Here is a 21,810-nt window from a genome sequence, read left to right as displayed (position 1 = left end):
ACGCTAAAATGGCAGAGCTGAAACAGTAGCGCGTCAACTAAAACAGTCACTATCTGGCCTTTCCTAGAAAACGTTTGCTCACCCCCATTCTAGTGCAACCTCAAGCTGCTGCCTGAATGTTGCCTGTCAAAGGTGTGCATCAGGCTGAGTGCATTAAAACCATCATCTGGAGGGGCTAGCACAAGCAGCCTCTGCACCCATCAGCATCCTCCTAATAGCTGTTGAGCTCTTACTACGAGCCGGGCATTCTCTCACTTAATGCCCCCAGTCATTACTGTGCGCAAAGGTCAGACCCCCAGCTCAGGGGCGTGAGAAATGTCATTTATTTTCTACAACTCAACTCTGTTTCTATCTTGAGCTGTCTTTCTGCCGTGTGTCAAGAACCATTTCAGTTTGAGCTTCACCTCATTTCCCCAGAAATTCCTGGGGATGAGACATTTCATCTTCGATCATCAGTGCTTCATGTTGGCTCCCTCGGAGATGTCCAGTGCTCTGTCCAGTCCTTGTGCAATCTGGCTGCCACCTACCTCCTCGATGCCAGCAAGGGCTGGACCTCCTGCCATTGTGTCTCTGTTAGCGCTGAGGCTCATTCGGCTTCGGTACCCACTGCAGGCTCTTGCGCGGGAGCGGGCATGTCCTGTCACAGATGCTGAGCTCAACAACAATTTCTGATCGCCATTCCGATCCAACAGGTCTGAAGTGGGGTTCTAGAATTTGCATTTTTTTTTTTTTATTTTGAGAGAGAGAGAGTGCACATGTGCAAGGGGAGGGGGAGGGGCAGATGGAGAGGGAGAGAGAATCTTTTTTCTTTCTTGTAAAGATTTTATTTATTTATTTGACAGAGACACAGCGAGAGAGGGAACACAAGCAGGGGGAGTGGGGGAGGGAGAAGCAGGCTTCCCAAGGAGCAGGGAGCCCGACGCAGGGCTCGATCCCAGGACCCTGGGAATCACGACCTGACCCGAAGGCAGACGCCTAACGACTGAGCCACCCAGGCGCCCTGGGAGAGAGTGAATCTTAAGCAGGCTTCACACCCAGCACAGAGCCCAAAGCGGGGCTCCATCTCATGGTCCCGAGCTCATGACCTGAGCCGAAACCAAGAGTCGGATGCTTCACAGACTGAGCTGTCCCGATGCCCCTGGAATTTGCATTTCTAAGTTCCCATTTGATGCTGCTGGTCCTGGACCTCATCTTGAGGATCATTATTCTAAACCACGCTGAGGCTCAGGGAACTCAGAGAATCTGCTTCAGGTCTGCCTAACTAAACATACCCCAGATTCTGTCACCTCTGTCGGGTAAAGAGGACCCAGGTCACTCACCTCTGCTACAGATCCTGCCCCGTGTAAAAGATCTGGAGTTCTTGTATTACCTCTTCCCTGCTTCTTAGGGCCATGGTTCCCAAGCTTATTTGTACATTGGAATCACCTGGGGAATTTTTAAATTCCATGTCAAGGTCCCTTCTCTCCCCTACCCCAGAATTTCTGATCTAATTGGCTTGGATGTGGCTGGGCATTGGGGGGTGGGGGTGGGGCGTTAAAAAGCCCCCCAGGTGATTCTAACATGCAGTTAAGGTTGAAAACCACTACTTGTGGATGTGGTCCAGACCTGCAGCCTCAACATCACCTGGGAACCTGGTAGAAATGTAGATTCTCAGGTCCCATCCCAGACACCCTAAATGAGATTCTCTGGAGGTGGGACCCAGCAATCTGTTTGAACAAGCCTTCCTGGTGATTCTGATGCAATCAACAGGATTAGGCTGGTTGGGGAAGGGACTAGGGCTCAGGGACTCTGCAGTCTTCTTAGTTCTTGGCACCTCCCTAGTTTTCCTGTTTCCCTGAATTAGGGGATCTCTTCTAGCCTAGGGATAAGGCTCGTATATCATCCTGCCTGGTCCTCAAGATATTAGACTGTCTCTACACAGTCCTTTGAGGGAGAAACATGGTATAGGCTTTTATTACTCTCCCCCTTGCTGTGTCCTCTGTCCCCAGATACCGCAAATATCTAGCTATATCTAGGGAAGTGCTTTAAGGAAGAGAAAATTCCTCCAAAAACCCACCGCTTACTATTTCAAATTTACTCTCCACACAACCCCCCAGAGTAGGTAGTTTTAGGTGTTCAAGGAGTTTAAGGTCCAAGGGTTTGAGTTGTCTGCCTAGATCCTAAATCTCAAAGGGGCCTTTTACACTCCAGAGCTTCAAGTGTTAAAAATCCTCCTGCTCTTCAGCATCACTGGACATCAAAGCCATTCCTTTCTGTCCTCAGGACTGTGGGCTGTGGTCAACAATGCTGGGATCATTGGCTTACCAGCCGACGGGGAGCTCATTCCCATGACTGAGTACAAAAAATGCATGGCTGTGAACTTCTTCGGGGCTGTGGAGGTCACGAAGGCATTTTTGCCTCTTCTTAGGAAATCCAAGGGCAGGCTGGTGAACATCAGCAGCATGGCAGGTGAGTTGGCCTTTTCCCTCAAGGTTGTGCGATGCGTGTTGTGCAAGACCTGGCTTGTTACATTCTTTGTGCGCCAAACGAGAAAGCAGGACAAGCTCCTGCAGGGCTGGGTCAAGATTAGTCAAATTCTATGTTTACCGTTGATCTTAATACAATAAAACCTTGTCTTTCAAATCCTTTCATGTATAAACTATTACCTCTCAACTCATCTATTCATTACCGGGGATTTAGGATTTTATATATCTTCATAGCACATAAGCTTCCTGGATTTGGACAGGAAATCCCACACAGAGCTATTGGTAATCCGTTTTCAACCCTCTTTGAACTGGGCACACTCTGTTGTTCCCTGTGAGATGAGTAGGCAAGTGTCTCCACTGTTGGCACAGCCGGAGCTCACGTCTTGGTTGGCTGCCCACTGGAGCTTTCCCTAAGATCCTTCCCATCATTTTACAATCTCAAGGCAGTTGGGTCAGATGTGACATTTGATGACTCATCTTTTTCCATTTCAAAGAACAGAGAATCAGCAACTTGAGTCCAGGGTTTAACAACCTCCCTTCCATAAACAATGCTCATGTATGCCATAACACATCCTTTCTTCTGGGACAGGTTTTATTTTCCAACTGGGGTTCCTTAGATCCTGACTTGGCTTTGGGAATGTCCTTGGAGTTGTCTTTCAGGACACCGCATGGGTGAAGGGGAAGCCAAGGGGGCGGGGGCTTGGACTCTAGGATCCTGCTTTTGAATAGAGGAACACTGTTTGTCTCTGTTTGATCAGTTGGTTCCAAAGAATATTTTCTTTTTTTAATGAGGCATCCAGTAGTTATTTTATTTTGTTTCATTGTTTTTTGAGGGGATGTTCTTTGTATTAACTAGGCAATTATCGTTGTCCATCATACTCCCTTTCCTGGCTTTCACTCAATTTCCTTGAACTTAGCTACTATGTGAGTGTGTGTTACTAAGTTGTTGGTTGGCCTGAGGAGGAGAGAAGCAAGGAAGGAAGGAAAAGAGGGAGGGAGGAGGAGAAAGAGAATGGGGAGAGAGAAGTCTTAAGGTGGTTAAGAGCAATGAGTATTGTGTATATATATATATATATATATAAATATATATATATATATTTTAAAGATTTTATTTATTTATTTGACAGAGAGAGACACAGCGAGAGAGGGAACACAAGCAAGGGGAGTGGGAGAGGGAGAAGCAGGCTTCCCGCAGAGCAGGGAGCCCGATGCGGCGCTGGATCCCAGGACCCTGGGATCATGACCTGAGCCGAAGGCAGACACTTAACGACTGAGCCACCCAGGCGCCCCAATGAGTATTATATTTTAACTTGTATGAGGACCCTGAAGTATTTCCAATTTCTTGCTACCTGTGGAAGCAAACAAATCCTGGGAAAACACATTTGCAGTATTTCACCCTTATCTTTCTTCTGAACTCCACCTTCAAATTTTTACCTCTGTGGAAACCTCACCTTTCTCAGTGCCCTGGCACAGCCTGGTACTTCTGAAAAAGTCTCCCATGTTCCTTGCCTCACTCATTCAACAAATATTTACTGAAATAACTGATCATTACCTGCTTCTTGACACATTGACAAGAAAGTTTTTCTTTCTTTTTTTAAAGATTTTATTTATTTATTTGACAGAGAGAGAGAGAGGGAGCACAAGCAGGGGGGCTACAGGGCAGGGGGAAGGAGAGGCAGGTTCCCTGCTGAGCAGGGAGCCTCATGCAGGGCTTGATCCCAGGACCCCAGGATCCTGACCTGAGCCGAAGGCAGACAATTAACTGACTGAGCCACCCAGGCACCCCAGTTTTTCTCTTTTCTTTGTTCTCAACTTGGAGAAGCCCATTCAGAAGATTTTACTTTAGTTATCACCTAACATGCACACTACATGCTATGGGCCTGGTGTCTGGCATATAGGAAGCTCAATGAAGAAATGAAGAAATGCAAGTGTGAGAATAAATGAAGCATGGATGAATGAATGAAGGAGTAAAGAATTTACAGTGCAGAGGACGCCCATTCATACATCTTCAACTTGGCTTCTACAGCTCTTTCCTTTTTTTAAAAAAGATTTTATCTATGTATTCAGAGAGGGAGAGAGAATGCGCTTGCATGCATGAGTGGGGGAGGGGCAGAGGAGAGGGAGAGAGAGAATCCCAAGCCGACTCCCCGCTGAGCACAAAGCCCCATGCAGGGCTCAATCCCACCAACCGAGATCATGACCTGAGCGGAAATCAAGAGTCCGACGCTCAACCAACTGAGCCACCCAGACGCCCCTTTAATGCAATTTTTAAAAATATTTATTTATTTATTTGAGAGAGAGAGAGAGCACGAGAATGTGGACAGGGGGAGGGGCAGAGGAAGAAGGAGAAAGAGAAAGAGAATCCCAAGCAGACTCCACACTGAGTGCAGAGCCTGATGCGGGGCTTGATTCCACAACCCAAGATCATGACCTGAGCCAAAATCAGGAGTCTGACACTCAACTGACTGAGCCACTCAGGTGCCCTTCTAAAGCTTTTTCTAAGCCAAGACTCAGTACTCTCTTCTCATATATTTCCACTGGAGGGAAACTTGAGTGTTAAAATAAATCACATACCTTCACTCTTATTCTCACCGTGGATGTGCAAATTCTTTACATCCAGCCTTACTATTTCCATTCCATCATTTTACCATCATCACCAAGTCAACATGTCTGAAACCAAAGTTGTTATCAGCAAGTCAAAGCTTGCTCCCCTTCTTTCAGTTCTTCTCCTTGTCTGTTGAATTGCAGAGCTTTGAGCCTTCTTAGATTTGTTTCTCCCTCTGCCTTTCCCTCCTTTCTCCCACCCAGTCAGTCACCAAGATGTATGGAGTCTTCCTTTATCACATCCAGTTTTAAATCCTTATGTCCCAAAGAAACTCCAGAAATAAGTTCATTTGTCGGACTCCGAAGCCACCTAAGGTATTTTATAAAGTTGTTAAAGTAATAGCAAGAAATCAGAACAGATGGGAAGCATATGTACCTGATAGAGCAGGCGTTTGTAAAAAGATAGGAGCAAAACTCTTAAATGATGCTTATAGTTTCCTTCAGTGATGAGAAGCAGAGAAATTCAGCAGAAAACAAAATAAGGGAATCCCTACAACTTGGCTGACAAGAATTTTGCAAAACAATGGAAAAGATTTTGAGCAGGGCGATAAGGAGCTAGAATGTAACATGGGGGGATCAGGAAAGTCAAAGCATGGATAAAAGACAATAAATAACCAACCAATCCATAGAAATTAGCATCCACCTTAATGCCAACTTGATGCATCTCTTGGCAAAGTTAATGATATAATAGCAATTTTGGAAAACGTGCTTATCTGGGAATTCATCCCTGGTATTTTTCTCATTTTGAAGTAGGGGTCATGGAGAGAGACAGGCAATCAGTCACTAATAAGTGTTCTTTAAAGGAGCTCATGGTAGCCCTGACCCATCAGGTTGTCTTGAGCCTGGTGTACCCCTACCACCCTCTGCATGACAAGAATTTCAGTGGGGTAGATTTATCATGGAAGTTTGCTTCAGCCAGGAGGAGCTGAGCTGGAATCAATCATTCTGTTCCAGTTATCCATTGCTGCATAACAAATAATCCCCCAAAAAGTATCTCAGGCTGGTGTGAGTAGGTAGGTAACTGGTTTGGTAGACAGTATAGTGGTTCCTCAAATCCATGTACATCCTAATTCCTGGAACCTGGAATATGTGACCTTACCTGGCAAAAGGGGGCCTTGCCAGTATGATTGAGTTAAGGATCTAGAAATGGCAAGATTATCCTGCATTATCTAGATGGTTCCGATACAAGAGTCCTTATAAGAGGGAGGCAGGAGGGTCAGAGTCAAAGAGAGATTGGAAGATGGGGGAAGGGACCCAGAGCCAAGGAATGCAGGCACCTTACAGAAGCAGAAAAAATCAGGGGAACTGACTTTCCCTTGAAGACTCCAGAAGGATTGCAGCCCTGCTGACACCTTGATTTTAGCCCAGTGTAACCTCTGACCTTCCGAATTGTAAGATAATACATTTTTATTGTTTAAGCCCCTAAGTCTGTGGTAATTTGCCACAAAGTAATACCTCTGGGCCCATCCCAGTTTCTTTAAAGGTGGATGGAGGTACATCTACACCTCCTCCCTGCCTTCCCCACTAGTGGGGGTGGGGCGGTGGTGGGGGAGTGGGGGACTGTAGGGCTGGCCTTCCTTTCTAATACCTGGTACTGGCTATCCATATCAAAGCTCACTCTGCCCCCAGCCTTCTAGGCACTCCTGGAGGATATCTTTTGGGAGTTTGAACTCCCAGACAGACATCCTTCGTAGTAAGGCATCAATTCTTTTTTTTTTTTTTTTCAATTTCAACTTTATTTGGCCAATGTGTTCAATTCCAATATTATAGTAGAAATGCCTGAAGAACTGTCAACATTTGATTCAACTTAAGCAACAAGGTGCCATCAATTCCTCCTGCAGTGATAAGTACATGCTTTACAATCCTAATTTGGCTCTTTCTCTATGTCAAACTTGAATTATTTCTGATGAATAACTTATCATATGTACCTAATTTCCTATTCCAAACATTTTACTTTCTCGAAATCTTGACACACTTATGCAACCCCGGGCTGCATGGACAGCTTTTTCTCCTCACCCTTTCTTTCACCCAATCTTTCCTCGTTCATCTTTTTAAGGTTCATCCGTCTTATATTGTATGGAATCAATACTTAGCACTTTATTGCATTCCCCCAAAAGCAAAGCCAATGTCAGATTGGCTCAGATCTTTAGCGTAGATTTTATTCAAGACGTTGTGCACCTGTCAGAATGGCTAAATTTAACAACACAAGAAACAACAAGTGTTGGTGAGGATGCGGAGAAAGGGGAACCCTCTCGTACTGTGGTGGAAATGCAAGCTGGTCCACCACTGTGGAAAACAGTTTGGAGGTTCCTCAAAACGTTAAAAATAGAGCTACTCTATGATCCTTCAATTGCACTACTAGCTATTTACCCAAAGGCTACAAAAATACAGATTCGAAGGAACACTTGCACCCCGATGTTTATAGCAGCATTATCAACAATAGCCAAACTATGGAAAGAGCCCAAATGTCCATTGACTGATGAATGGATAAAGAAGATGTGGTGTATATAGACAATGGAATATTACTCAGTCATCAAAAAATGAAATCCTGCCATCTGCCACGGTGTGGATGGAGTGAGTGTATAATGCTAAGTGAAATAAGTCAGTCAAAGACAAACACCATATGATTTCACTCTTATGTGGAATTTAAGAAACAAAACAGATGAATATATGGGACGGGGGGGAAAAAAAGGAGAGCCAGAAACAAGCCCTAAGAGATTCTTAACAACAAAGAACAAACTGAAGGTTGATGGAGGGAGGCGGAGGTGGGGATGGGCTGGATGGGTGATGGGTATTAAGGGGGGCACTTGTTGTGATGAGTGCTGGGCGTTGTATGTAAGTGATGAATCACTGAATTCTACTCGTGAAACCAAGATTGCACTGTATGTTAACTAAAATTTAAATTAAAAAAAGATTTTGTGCAAAGATTGAAGAAAGGGTTATATCCTATACCACAAAACTCATTTTATTTACTTATTTATTTATTTATTTATTTGGTGCAAAAAGGTGATTTTATTAAAGCACAGGGACAGGACCCATGGGCAGAAGGAGCTACTGCCCCACAAAACTCATTTTAATGAAAACCCTTTTAGATGCTTCTTTTCTCCTCCCCAAAATCTTCAGCCGCTAGACACCTCTCCTCTGGTTGAGTTTCTCCCTCCCCCTGCTGGTTCCGCAATCTTTCCTCGTTCATCTTTTTAAGGTTCATCCGTCTTATAAGCATGTATCCGAACTCCATTCCTTTTTAAAGCTGAGTAGTTTCCCACTGTATGGCAGGCCACATTTTGTTTATCCATTCATCAGTGGATGGACATTCACATTTTTGCTACTCGGAGTAACATGGCAATGAACATTCACGTGCAAGTGATTGTGTGCACACTGAAAATTCTATGTAAGAGTTAGCTATTACTATCACCTTCTGTGACCTTGAGTGTCAGGTTAAGCTCTTTGCACTTTGATTTTTTATCTTCTCAGAGTTAATGAGGGTAATAACTGAACCTATCTCACAGGACAGTCGTCACCGTTAGAACTGATGTTAAAATACTCAGAACAGTGCCTGGCATGTAGTGGATATCTAATAAATATTAACAATTGTTACAAAGCATTCCTTATGCTTCAAGCATTTTTGGGGTACTATCAGATATATGATCCCAACAACCTTGCATAGTATTAGTATCCCCATTTTGCAGCTGTGAAAACCGAGGTCCAGAAGAGTTATGTGACTGGCCCTCCAGCTAGAGCTCGAATTTGAACTTTGGCTTCATGTTCTGACTCACCAAGCTACAGCCTCCCCTGCTGATTCAGCTGGTGCAGGTCTTACCACCATGTCAACCACAAGGCCAAGAACCTCAAGGAATCTTCCCAACGGTATCACCTCCACCATCTTCCTCTTCCTACTAGCCCCACTGCTGAATGCTTGCTCCAGCCTCACCCCCATTCCCAGGTGGGGATGAGGTCAAAGAGCCTACATCTAACTCTACTCCTACCGCTGGGAAGTTCTAGGATTGGGGCAGGGAAGAAACATAGCTTCTTTAAACTCTTTTCTAGAAGATACACAGAGGGGTCAACCACATTATAAGTACACCCTTCCCTTGCACATCTCCCATCCCTGAAGAAAGGAACAAGAAACAGAAAGAGTGAGAGAGACACCATGTAGCTATGCAGGTAGAATCAGATTTCAGAAAGAAGAGGAAGCCAGCCACACAGCATGGAAACAAACTGCCTCCAGGTTTTGATATTGTCTTTATCACTGGCAACTGAGTGGCCCAGACCGAGGTCCTGAGCCTCTGGGTGCAAGTGTCCTCATAGGACGATGGGCATAAGAACTGCTGCTTCTTAGGGCCATGGTGATACCACATGCAATGACGTGCACGTAAGCAGGAGCCTCACACCTGGCAGGTGGCAGACCTAAGGGGCCTCTCTGGGGGACAGGCTGGCTCTATGTGTGCCTGTGGCTTTCTATCCTGCACGTACTGGCACGGCCACCCCGGACTGTGACACTGAGTTACCTTCATCCTGCTGCTCCCTGTCACACACTAGTCCCTGGGCAGATAACTCCAAGTCAATATTTCCACCTCCCACCACACCTGCTCTGGGACAATCTTAACCCTATCAGTGTGTTTATCATCCCTCTCAGAAGTGGAATAGCTCTTTAACCCAAATCCCTGCAAGGCAGTTGGATAAATATTTAAACAAGTCTCGGAGGAATTGGGAGGTGGCTCTGATTGATTGTACAAAGGGCAGGAGAAAAATCTTTGAGAGGTCTAAAAGCCTTTTCTGGACAGTTTTCCTCTTAAATTGCAGAATAAACAGTTGCAAGCTGTGCTTGAACGGGAACGGTTGAAAACAAACATTATAAAACAACTCCAGCCTCAGGGATTTTGAGCCAGTTGTGGTTTGAATCCTGCTCTTCTATCACTAGCTGGGTGATCGCAGGCAGGTCACCCCACTTCTCTAAGAGTCCATTTTATCATCTGTCTGTGATAGGCTGATGCAGCCCCTGAGTCTAGGGCAGTGTTTCTCAACTTCAGTAGTATTGATATCTGGGGAGAGGCTAAGTCTTTCTATGTGGGGATGCCTGATGCATTCCAGGATGTTTAGCAGTGACTGTGTTCTCTACCCAGTAGATGCAAGTAGTGTTGCCACATGTCCCCTGGGGGGAGGTGTGTGTGTGTGTGTGTGTGTGTGCACACGCGTGCGCATGCGCGTGCAAAACAGCCCCTAGTCGAGAACCTCTGGTCTTGGCTGGAGATTTAAACGCACTGTGGGTTCTGAGTGCTTAGAAAGTAATAGCTACTAGTGCATAGAAAGTACCCTAGTAAAAGGGACTTCTCTACTGAGAGACAGTAATAGGTGCCCACCCCACCGAGCTATTGAAAATGCATTAAAATTACTTTACACCAAAAGTAAGTGGCCCTAGAGATTCTTACAAGTCTATAAATTATAAGTATCCCATAGAATTCACAGTTCCAGCCTTAAGCAAGGTCCTACTTAGTCCAGGGAAGTTGACTGTGGGATCAATCCTAAACTTCTTGCCAACTGGCTGCCTTAAGGAAATCATCTGGCAAATCATTTAGCCAGTCCCTCAGAGGCTCATTGATGTGACAGAAGGCCAAAGCTGAGATTTGCTTCCCTAAAACTCTCATAAGATAACCAGGGCTAGTGTAGGGAGGGGAGGAGGTAGAACCAGATTGAGTGAACTCCTTGGCGCTGACTTGTATTAGATGCTTACACATGGCTAAAGTCATTTAACTCTAATGGGTGCAGGATGCAGATATTAATTCCTTTTCTAGATCAAGCACACTAGCCTGGGGTCATCCAGCCCGTGAGCAAGAGTCAGTGGTGGAAACTGGGTTTGCCTGTTTTACTCCAAGTTCTGTGTTCCTCTCGTTTTTCCAGACTGTCCAATAAGAATAAACTAGATAAATGGGGCATTAAAAACACAGACCCTCACTCTAGCAAATTTAAAAGATGATTAGGAAGTGTTAACAATTAGGGATGTCTCCTTCACCAGCGCTTCTCAAACGCCAAGGTATGTCGTGATCACCTGGGGATCTTATTAAAATGCAGAATTTGACTGAACAGTGTTAATTGGTCTAAGACTCTGCATTTCTAAAACTAGCTTCTGAGTGGATGCTATTGGTCCCTGGACAACTTTTTCAAGTTTCCGATGCATTAGAATCACCAGGAGGGCTAGTTAAAAACAACTGCGGTAAATCAAAACTACAGTGAGATAGCATTTCATATCCACTAGGATGGCTACAAAAAACAAAACAAAACAAAAACCAGAAAACAACACTTGATGGCAAGGGTGTGCAGACATTGGAACACTCATGAGTTCTGATGGGAGCATAAAATCGCCCAGCCTCTATGGAAACACTTGGCAGTTCCATAACGACTTAAACATAGAATTACCATATGACCCAGCAATTCAATTCCTACATATACTCAAGAGAACAGAAAACAGGTGTTCAAACAAAAACTTGTACATGGTTGTTTATAGCATTCATGATTCATAATAGAAGTGGAAACAACCCAAATGTTCATTAACTAATGAAATGATAAGCAAAACGTCATCTATTCATACAATGGGATATTATTAATCCATAAAAATGAATGAAGCACTGATACATGGTACAGAATGAATGAAGCTTGAAAAGATTATGGTAAGTGACAGAAACCAGACACAAAAAGCCACATATTGGATGATCCTATTTATATGAAGTGTCTAAAAGAGGTAAATCCAGAGAGATGGAGAGCATATTAGCCTTTGTCAGGGGCGGGAGGATGGAATAAGAAGGGACTGATTAATGGCTACAGGGTTGTTTTCTTTCTTTCTTCCTTCCTTCCTTCCTTCCTTCCTTCCTTCCTCCCTCCCTCCCTCCCTCCCTCCCTCCCTTCCTCCCTCCCTTCTTTCTCTCTCCCGCTCTCTCGATTATTTATTTATTTGAGAGAGAGCAAGAGAACAGATGAGTATGGCAGGGAGGGGCAGAGGGAGAGGGAGAGAGAAACTTAAGCAGATTCAGGGCTGAGTGTGGAGCCTGACTCCGGGCCGGACAGGGGGCTTTATGCGCGCTTGTCCCAGGGCTCAAACTCATAACCCTGAGATTAAGACCCCGAGATCACTACCTGAGCTGAAATCAAGAGCCAGATGCTTAACCAGCTGTGCCCCTAATGGTTATAGGTTTTTCTTTTGAGACAATGAGAATGAGCTAGATAGCAGTGATGGTTGTATGGTATTGTGAATATACTAAATGCCACTGAATTGTGTACCTTAAAAAGATTATATGGTGAATTTTATATGCATTTTACCACAATAAGAAAAAAAATTGTGCCCACCCCCCAGATTTCTGATTCAACAGCACTGGAGTGGGACCTGAGGATTTGCACTTCTAACAGCTTCCAAGGGCTGCTCCTGGCTCCCAAGCACACTTTGAATGACAAGGTCCCAGACTTTGACTTTGATATTCAAATGGTTTGTCACATCCCCAGGGACTGTCGGATTACAAGGAACAACCAAATGCTATTAGTCTCAAATTTCTGTGAACCAAGCCTAAAGGAGATTAGCAAACCTGCTTCTCTTGGGGCCACGTGCTTAGTCTGTATTTTCAGCTTAGAAAAGCTCAATAAAGGAATGGACTTTGTTACTTGAGTTGACTCCAGATGACCTTGGAGGAGGGAGAAACTGGCTGGGAGCCCGCATTACATTTTCCTAAAACAAGGTCATCCGAGTTCTGGCTTAGGAAGGTATTAGAGAATGAGACAGCTGCTGTGGGCATGGGACTTTGGGACCCCTTGTTAAAGAACAAAAATTCAACAGAGCAAATTTCTAAGACCTAATTGGCTTTATTAACTGATTCATGAATTAGGCAGCACCCCATCTAGCAAGTAAAGGGGAAATCTGAGGAGTTGTACAAAACGGAAGGTTTTTATAGGAAGGAGAGTGGGGCACGGAGATTATTAGCAAAAGAAAGGATTGTTTCAGATAAATTCACTTTCCCTTAGGGGGAAGAGCAGAGGGTCTTATCAAGTCTTCATCTTCCTTTGGGGGTGGTGGTGGGGGAATGGAGAGGGCCCTCGTGACAGATTACCTCATTGGTGTTGACCAGAAAACTCCTGACTGACCCAGTTAAGACTATATTTCTGTAGGAGGTTCAAAATGTAATTAGGTTAGGTATTAAGCCTCATTGGGTGATGTGGCCTAGCATAAGTGACTCCATTTTGGGCCTATGGTTTTTCTTTTTGTCACCCTATAAATGTGTCCTATACCCAATTCCACTGTGGAGTCCTGTAATTCAACTCAATTCTGCTAGTATCTACCTGGATAACATCAGATCCTACAGGTTAAGGGCTCAGTCCTACAAGACATCCCCCCCACCCCCTACTTCAGATGCCAGTTTGTCACCTGTGCTTCCGGACCCACCAGCTATAGAAGGAAGGTTCCAGGGACCTTCTCCTTGGGTTCAATTAATTTGTTAGAGCTGCTCATAGAACTCAGGAAACCTGCTTACTTACTGGATTACCAGTTTATTACATAGAATATTAAAGGCTACAAATCACCAGCCAGATGAAGAGATACATAGGACAAGGCATAGGGAAAGGCCAGGGAGCTTCCATACTCTCTGAATCTATGTTTTCACCAGTCTGGAAACTCTCCAAACCTCTTCCTTTTAGGTGTTTATGGAGGCTTCATTACTTGGGCACTAGTAATTAAATCTTTTGGCCATTGATGATTGACCTCAATCTCCAGCCCCTCTCCCCTCCCAGGAGCTGGGGGGTTGGGGAAGGACTGAAAGTTCTGCCCCTTGAATCACCTGGTTGGTTCCCTTGGCAACCAGTCCCCGCCCTTAGGTGAGTTCTTGTCACTCATTATTAACATAACAAAAGACATCTGATGAGGTCATCACTTAGGAAATTCCAAGGGTTTTAGGAGCTCTGTGCTAGAAATGGGCCAAATATATATCTCTTATTATAAATCACAGTATCAACAGCCTCAGGCTGAAAGGTTGCAATATTTCCGTCCCCTGCTGGGGCATCCACTTGCAAAACCCTTTGACTCCCATAATTCCTATGTACCGATATGCTAGCTTTAGGTAGAAAAGAGAGGATCAGGTAGGTAGTGATCAGACAGTGCTGAAGAGTTTTTGAGGTCCCGTGTTATCTCGAGGGACACCAGGGCCATTTGGCTGGTAGAACCTTAGGATATGTTGCTAACTTACTGCTTATGCCATACCAAGGGAGTCAGGAAAAGTCCATGCCTCAGCACAGAGAGAGAGAGGGGGTCTTTTGAAAGCTCCAAAATTGTAACTTCAAGTTTCCCTCATTTTTAGTCCATGACCAACAGTGATGAGGGAGCAGAAGGCTAACTGAAGACAAAGCACAAGCTGACATCCTGCAACCTCCCCCCGACCTGTCCCGGGTGGAATGTGTGTGACATTCCTCCAGGAAGCTCCCAACTGTCTTAATGTTAATGCCTTACTAGAGGGAAGAACAACCTTCTCACCCCACCAAACCCCACCTGTATTCCAAAACTACATCAACAGTGTCAACAACATGGACGCTGAGTTTATTCACTTGCCAGGGAACAAAGTCACTGAATATTTCCCTGAGACAGACAAACTAGGTGGTAGAATGTGGAATCTTCTGGAGAAAGGGTGGGACGCTATAGTCATGGTGGCTACACTAAGTAAGGATAGAAAGTTTGCAGTTACGAGAGAGGGTGGAAACGATGTGATTTGGAGTAGTGTTGGGGTCTGGAGTGGACAGCCAAGAAAGAATTCTTGAGACGTCTTCGATGCAAAAAGGTGGTTTTAGTAAAACACGGGGACTGGACCCATGAACAGAAAGAGCTACTGTGAGGAGCAATTGATTATATACTTTGGGGTTGGGGGAAGTAAAGACAAAGGGAATTCCAAAAGGATTTTCATATGCTAAAGAAGACTCCTGGGATACTGGAGTCCTGGCCAGTGTCAAGCTAAGGTTGTTTTTCCCATTAAGACTGTCAGGAGTTTCCTGGAAGAACCTTATACTCCACCTGCCTAAAGCATTTGTCAATGAGCTGCAAGTTATAAGGACGTTTAATTTCATCTACATTTCTTCTGCCTTTGTTTCCCACATCAGAAAGAGTCTATAGGTCTGTACGTGGTTGGTTAAAATAAATCCCATTGGTGACTGGGTAAGTAAGTCACCCCAAGTATTTTATTAGAATTGGCTACTTAGAATCTGTTGTGGGGAAACCTAACATTCAATTTTGGTATGTCCTAAGCAAGTACTGCGCTAAGTGCAGTTTTGTTTTTACATTAGCCACATCTGCGATGGGGGTATGCGTGGGATAGAGTGAGAAATGATACAGTTTTGGAATATAGGTGAGGGTTGGTGGGGTGAGGTCCGGAGCAAATGGCCAAGAAAGAATTCTGGAGACAAGTCTTTGGTGCAAAAACGTGGTTTTATTAAAGCACGGGACAGGACCCGTGGGAAGAGAGAGCTGCTGCACCAGGATTGTGAGGGGTGGTTGATTATATACTTGGGAGTTGGGGGATGTAAGGAAAAGGGAGGTTTCAAAAGGATTTTCATATGCTAAAGAGGACCTCCAAGATACTGGAGGCCCTTGCCATTGTCAAGTTCAGGTTGTTTTTCCCTTTAGTAAGGCATTAACATTAAGACAGTTGGGAGCTTCCTGGAGGAATGTCACACATCCCACCCAGGAGTAGTGGGGGTGGGATTTGTGGGGTGTCAGCTTGTGCTTTGTCCTCAGCTTGCCTTCTGCTCCCTCATCAGGAAAGAAGTATACTGTCACTTTAAATGTGGTTGCACCCTTGGCAGATGTTTCTAAAGCTCTAGCTTGTCCAGGAGGATTTCTCATCTTTTAAAATTTCAAATAAGCCAGGCCTTACTTTTTGGCTTCCAATGACAAACTTCAAAAACTTAAATTTTTACTTTTATTTACCAAAATTTTAGGAGACTTTATGGACCTTTATTCAGCCAAAGACCTACATGGGAGCTAAGGAATTCTCCCTTGTTAAGCCTGTCTTAAAGGGAGTATGTATTTTTTAAACTTTTATTTGGAAATAACTATAGATTCACAGGAAGTTGCAAGGATATGTACAAGGAAGTTCTCTTTACCCTTCACCCCATCTCCCCTAATAACATCTTGCATAACCATGGAGTATCAAAACCACGTTATGTGGTGCAGCCACTCTGGAAAACAGTACGGAGGTTCCTGAAAAAGTTGAAAATAGAGCTACCCTACGACACAGCAATTGCACTATTAAGTATTTATCCAAAGGATACAAACAGTGATTCGAAGGGGCACCTGCACCCCAGTGTTTGTAGCAGCAATGTCCACAATAGCCGAAGTATGGAAAGAGCCCAGATGTCCATCGACAATGAATGGATAAAGATGTGGTGTGTGTTTATCTATAACTATATCTATATCTATATAGCGGTGTGTGTGTGTGTGTTTGCAATGACGTGGATGGAACTAGAGGGTATTATGCTAAGCAAAATAAGTCAGTCAGAGAAAAACAAATACCATATGATTTCCCTCATGTGGAATTTAAGAAACAAAATAGATGAACATAGGGGAAGGGAAGGAAAAATAAAATAAGACAAAAACAGAGAGGAAGACAAACCATGAGAGACTCTTAACTCCAGGAAACAAACATGGCTGCGGGGGGGGTGGGTGGGGGATGGGGTAACTGGGTGATGGGTATTAAGGAGGGCAATTGATGGAATGAGCACTGGGTTCTGTATTCTACCTCTGAAACTAATAATACAGTATATGTTAATTAAATTGAATTTAAATTTAAATTTAATTTAATTTAATTTTTTAAAAAGATTTTATTTATTTATTTGACAGAGGGAGACACAGCGAGAGAGGGAACACAAGCAGGGGGAGTAGAAGAGGGAAAAGCAGGCTTCCCACAGAACAGGGAGCCTGATGCAGGGCTCGATCCCAGGACCCCGGGACCATGCCCCGAGCCGAAGGCAGACGCCTAATGACTGAGCCACCCAGGCGCCCCAAATTTAAATTTTAAAAACCATGTAAAGGACATTGCTGCAGTGCACAGAATTACTCCGATTTCACCAGTTATATCTGCACTCACTTACGTGTGGGCTTCCTGTAACTCCCGACACAATCAAGACACAGAAGGGTTCCATCACAGGGATCCTCCAAGATACCCCTTTATAGCCACATCCACTCCCTCACCCCATTCCCAACCCCGACAACCATGAATCTGTTCTCCATCTCTGTAATTTTATTTCAAGAATGTCATATAAATGAAGCCACACAATATGCAACCTTTTGAGCCTGGCTTTCACTCAACTAATTTGAAAGGAATATATTTTGATCCAGGCTTACACAGCTCACAAAAACTCCCCTTCTTCCAGCACAGCATTAGAAAGTTTCTTTAATCCCAGTTCCCAAAACACAACATATCTTACCCCCCACATCTGTGAGATTTAGATCGAGGGTAAACACTGCCAGGTCTCTATCCAACCTCTGAGATCATATGCACCTTCTACAGCCAAATCAGAGATTAGGTTTTTTTTCAGATCTCAAGCCGGTATGAGCTTTTACATGTCCAGAGGATAGAAATATATGGAAAATTTTCAGAAATGTTCTCTAGAAGTGTTTAACAACACTGTCTGCACAGTAGAATCACCTGGGGGAGCTTCTTAAACATTCTAGTGCCTATGATGAACCACAAACCAATTAAATCATGTGGGAAGGTGGGGGAAGAATAGATTTTTTTTTTTAAAGTTCCCCAGGCAATTCCAATAGCTACTAAGTATGAAAACTATCGCTCTAAAACAATTAACAGAGGGTCTCAAAATTTGGGGTCACAGGAGTAAATCAGGTTCACCCAGGGAGTGTGGGAACACCACAAAAGCCGAGGCTCATTTCTCCTTGAAGGACCTTGACCTCTGGGTGCTTCATTAGTTCCCCAGATGATTCTGATACTCACCAACATTGAGAACCACTGACTCAGAAAAACTGTCCTCACATTAAAATCACCTTCAGAGTTTTATTTAAATACTGATGTTCAGGTCCCACTGCCAGAATTGTTTTATTTCATTGTTCTAGGGTAGGGCCTGGGCATTAAGTTTTTTGTTTATGTTTTTTGTTTTGCTGTGTTTTAATGTTCCCAAGGTGATTCTACTGTGCTTACTGAGTTATATACCACAGATCTGGAATTTAAAAACAAAATTTAAAAATAAGCACAAAGTGTATATTCATCTGTCTGGGCATTCTGGTTTTATTTAATGTCAGCTAGTGGATGAGTATGTAGATTTCTAAGACTTAGCCTTCTTGGAATTACATCAGTACTCTGTATGGTCATTAAAGCTATAACCCACACATTTACCCAGGCTTGTGTGTTCCTCACGAGTTCTCTTGCGTCCCCAGAGATAAGCCCTCTATTTTGGAAGTCAAGTTTTCCCTTAGAAATGGAAATAAACTTACCACGTTCTTGGCAACCTCTTGCCTTGCTGCCTTCTGGCAATAGGATTTTAACCTGAATGGAGCAAAAACAGAAATTACAAATCTAATTGGACAGGCAATGAAGGGGTGCATAAAGTCAGGAAGGGAGCATGCTCTGAGACCCTGTGAGGATCTCGGTCAGCGAGACTCGGACATCTGCACTTACTTCATCTTATGCCCCCAGGAATCTTAGACACTACTAGTAAACGTTAACAGCAAGGTTGAATCTATGAGGTTGAACCTTACAGAACTGCCATTTTGTAGGGCAGAAATGGTCTAATAATGGCAACTTCACAGGGTTCGATATCATACAAAAGACAAACGTGTCTTAACTGTTTGGTCCAAAGCATGTTTTCTGTGTAGTTTGGTAATATGGGATATGATGAATTCTTACCACCTGTCCTATCATGTGTAACGCAGGATGTCACCCTGAAAGCACATATTCAGAAATATGCGACCAAAACCCTAAGGTAATAGTTCAAGGCTTGGTATTCAAAAGAATCACTTGAATTGGTTTCATTTGCAGATTCTGATTCAGTAGGTCTAGGATAGGTCCTAGAAATCCACATAGACAAGTACTGCTGGGAGAGTCTGAAACAGGTGCGCTTACTATTCTAAGAAACACCAAACATATGGATCCTTTTGGGCTGTTGAAAAATTCTGAAAACCTCAAGTAGCCCTAACACAAGAAAGCTCTTATAAGGAGCTTACTTTGTGACAGGCACTATTCTAATATATTAAAATGTTTGACCTTCACAACAGCTCTGTGATGCGTATACTATCATTATTCTCAATTTACAGATGAAAAAAAACAGAGATACATAAACATAAAATGACTTTCCTGATTTTAATTGATTTTACTCATCAGTGACAGAGCTGGGATTTGAACCCAGGCAGCATTGGCTCCAAAATCGGCTCTCCCACGGCCCTCTGCGAACCGACATGGTAGCCAGCCAGGCTCTCCTATAAAATTACAGGCTCTCCTGTAAAATTGTGGAGAAGTGAGATGGGTGTAACTCTGCAAACTGGGTTGCAAATTAGAACATGTTGCTTTAACTTCTTGGGCCTTTCTCACCAGTAAAAGGAAAAAGCTGGGTTTGAAACTCTTAACATTTTGTGAAGCTAAAACTTTAAAAAGAATCGGCTGGGGGTACCTGGGTGACTCAGTCAGTTAAGGGTGGAGTTCTTGATCTCAGCGGTGTGAGTTCAAGCCCTGGGTTGGGCTCCATGCTGGGTGTGGGGGCCTACGTTTAAAAAAAAAAAAAAAAAAAAATCAGCTGGTTATCTGAGGCAAGACAGGAACCAAAGTTTAATGGGGTTTTTTTCTTCCCCTCTGTCTCCCCCAGAGTCTAGTGTTTGATGCCAGATGCTATAATGAAATTTCCTCAGTTAAGCCTCAGGACTCTTGCTTTTAAGTGACAGGGTCAATCCTCAAACTAAAACAGAAGAGGGAAAAGGAATTAATTAGCTCACCCACTGACTAGAACTAACTCGTAAGATGGGTTCATCATAGCTCTTCCCCCCACCTCCTCTTCCTGTTTCCCTTTGCAACCCCCCACTTAACAACTGCTCTCCCTTTCTTGCTCCTCTGCTTTCCTTTGCTTACCTTCTCCAATGTGGTAGCAGAAATGACCCCTGGGAGTTCCAGTTTTCCACCATTATCATACTCACATAGCCAGGAATAAACAATAAGGTCATCTCCCTTCCACCACCCTCAGGACTCTGGCTCAATTGAGATCACATGCTCAGCCCCAACCCAATCTCCTGGTCCAGGGAATGGAGTATTGTGGTGGGCCAGTCTGCCCCTTTCAATGAGGAAGACAGAACCATTAATCAATAGTCTTCCTACAAAAACAAGGGGGTAAGGACGAGTATTTCCCAAAACGAAATTATGTGAGCCAGACCAAAGTTTTAATAATCATGTAAGAATAAGGATGATAATTGAATTATTCTGGGTCTCTCTTCTTCAATGCCTATGCTCTTCCCATCCCCCCCACCAGTTTTATTGAGATATAGTTGACATATAACCTTGTATTAGTTTAAGGTACATAATATACTGATATGATATATGTGTATATTGCAAAATGATTACCACAAAAGGTTAGTTACCATCCATCACCTCATATAGATACAATTTCTTTTTCTTATGATGAAAATTTTTAAGATTTACTCTCTTAGCAAATTTTCAAATATATAATATGGTATCATTAACTGTCACTATGTTGTACATTATATCCCTGGAACTTACCTATGTTATAACTGGAAGTTTGTACTCTTTGACCTTCACGCATTTCACCCCACCCTCCACCTCTGGTAACCATCAACCCATTCCCTGTATCTATAAAGTGAGATCACACAGTATTTCTTTTCTTTCTGACTTATTTCACTTAGCATAATGCCCTCGAGGCCCTCAAGATCCTCAAAGTCTATCCATGTTGGTGCAAATGGCAGGATTTCCTTCCTAATTTTTAACGGTTGAATAATATTCCATTGCATATATATACTAAGTTTTCTTTATCCATTCCTCCACTGATGGACACTTAGGTTTTTCCATGTCTTGGCCATTGTAAATAATGCTGCAATGAACACAAGGGTGCAGATGTTATGCTCTTTTTTTATTGAAATTTTTGAGATCATCATAGATTTACCTAAAGTTTTAAGAAAGAATGGAGATCTTATGTACCCTTTACCCTGTTTCCTCCAATGGTTAAATTTTACAAAACTATAGTACAATATTATAAGCAGCATACTAATAATGATAATCCACCAGTGTTATTCAGATTTCCCCAACTTGACCTGTACTTGTGTGTATTTCGTTCCATACATTTTCACGTTCATTTTCCTTTTTAAAAAACTTTTTATTGTTATGTTAATCACCATACATTACATCATTAGTTTTTGATGTAGTGTTCCATGATTCATTGTTTGTGTATAACACCCAGTGCTCCATGCAGTACATGCCCTCTTTAATACCCATCACCAGGCTAACACATCCTCCCACCCCCCCTCCCCTCTAGAACCCTCAGTTTGTTTTTCAGAGTCCATCGTCTCTCATGGTTCATCTCCCCCTCCGATTTCCCCCCCTTCATTCTTCCCCTCCTGCTATCTTCTTCTTTTTCTTTTTCTTTTTTTTTAAACATATATTGCATTATTTGTTTCAGAGGTACAGATCTGTGATTCAACAGTCTTGCACAATTCACAGCGCTCACCATAGCACATACCCTCCCCAATGTCTATCACCCAGCCACCCCATCCCTA

At 43.4% G+C, this 21,810-nt stretch overlaps 1 protein-coding gene across 1 annotated transcript in view; it reads left to right on the top strand.

Moving 5' to 3' along the window:
- HSD17B2 (hydroxysteroid 17-beta dehydrogenase 2) overlaps positions 1 to 21,810 on the top strand; it is a 73,390-nt gene that overhangs the window by 42,770 nt on the left and 8,810 nt on the right. Inside the window, exon 3 of the mRNA XM_032389925.1 lies at positions 2,263 to 2,448. Coding sequence (XP_032245816.1) covers positions 2,263 to 2,448 — 186 coding nt within the window. The remainder of the gene's footprint in view (positions 1 to 2,262; positions 2,449 to 21,810) is intronic.

Source organism: Phoca vitulina, unplaced genomic scaffold (genome assembly GCF_004348235.1).
Source record: "Phoca vitulina isolate PV1807 unplaced genomic scaffold, GSC_HSeal_1.0 scaffold56, whole genome shotgun sequence".
Classification (NCBI taxonomy): Eukaryota; Metazoa; Chordata; class Mammalia; order Carnivora; family Phocidae; genus Phoca; species Phoca vitulina.
The sequence above is the reverse complement of the archived record's forward strand: the minus strand, read 5'-3'. Positions and strand labels throughout refer to the sequence as shown.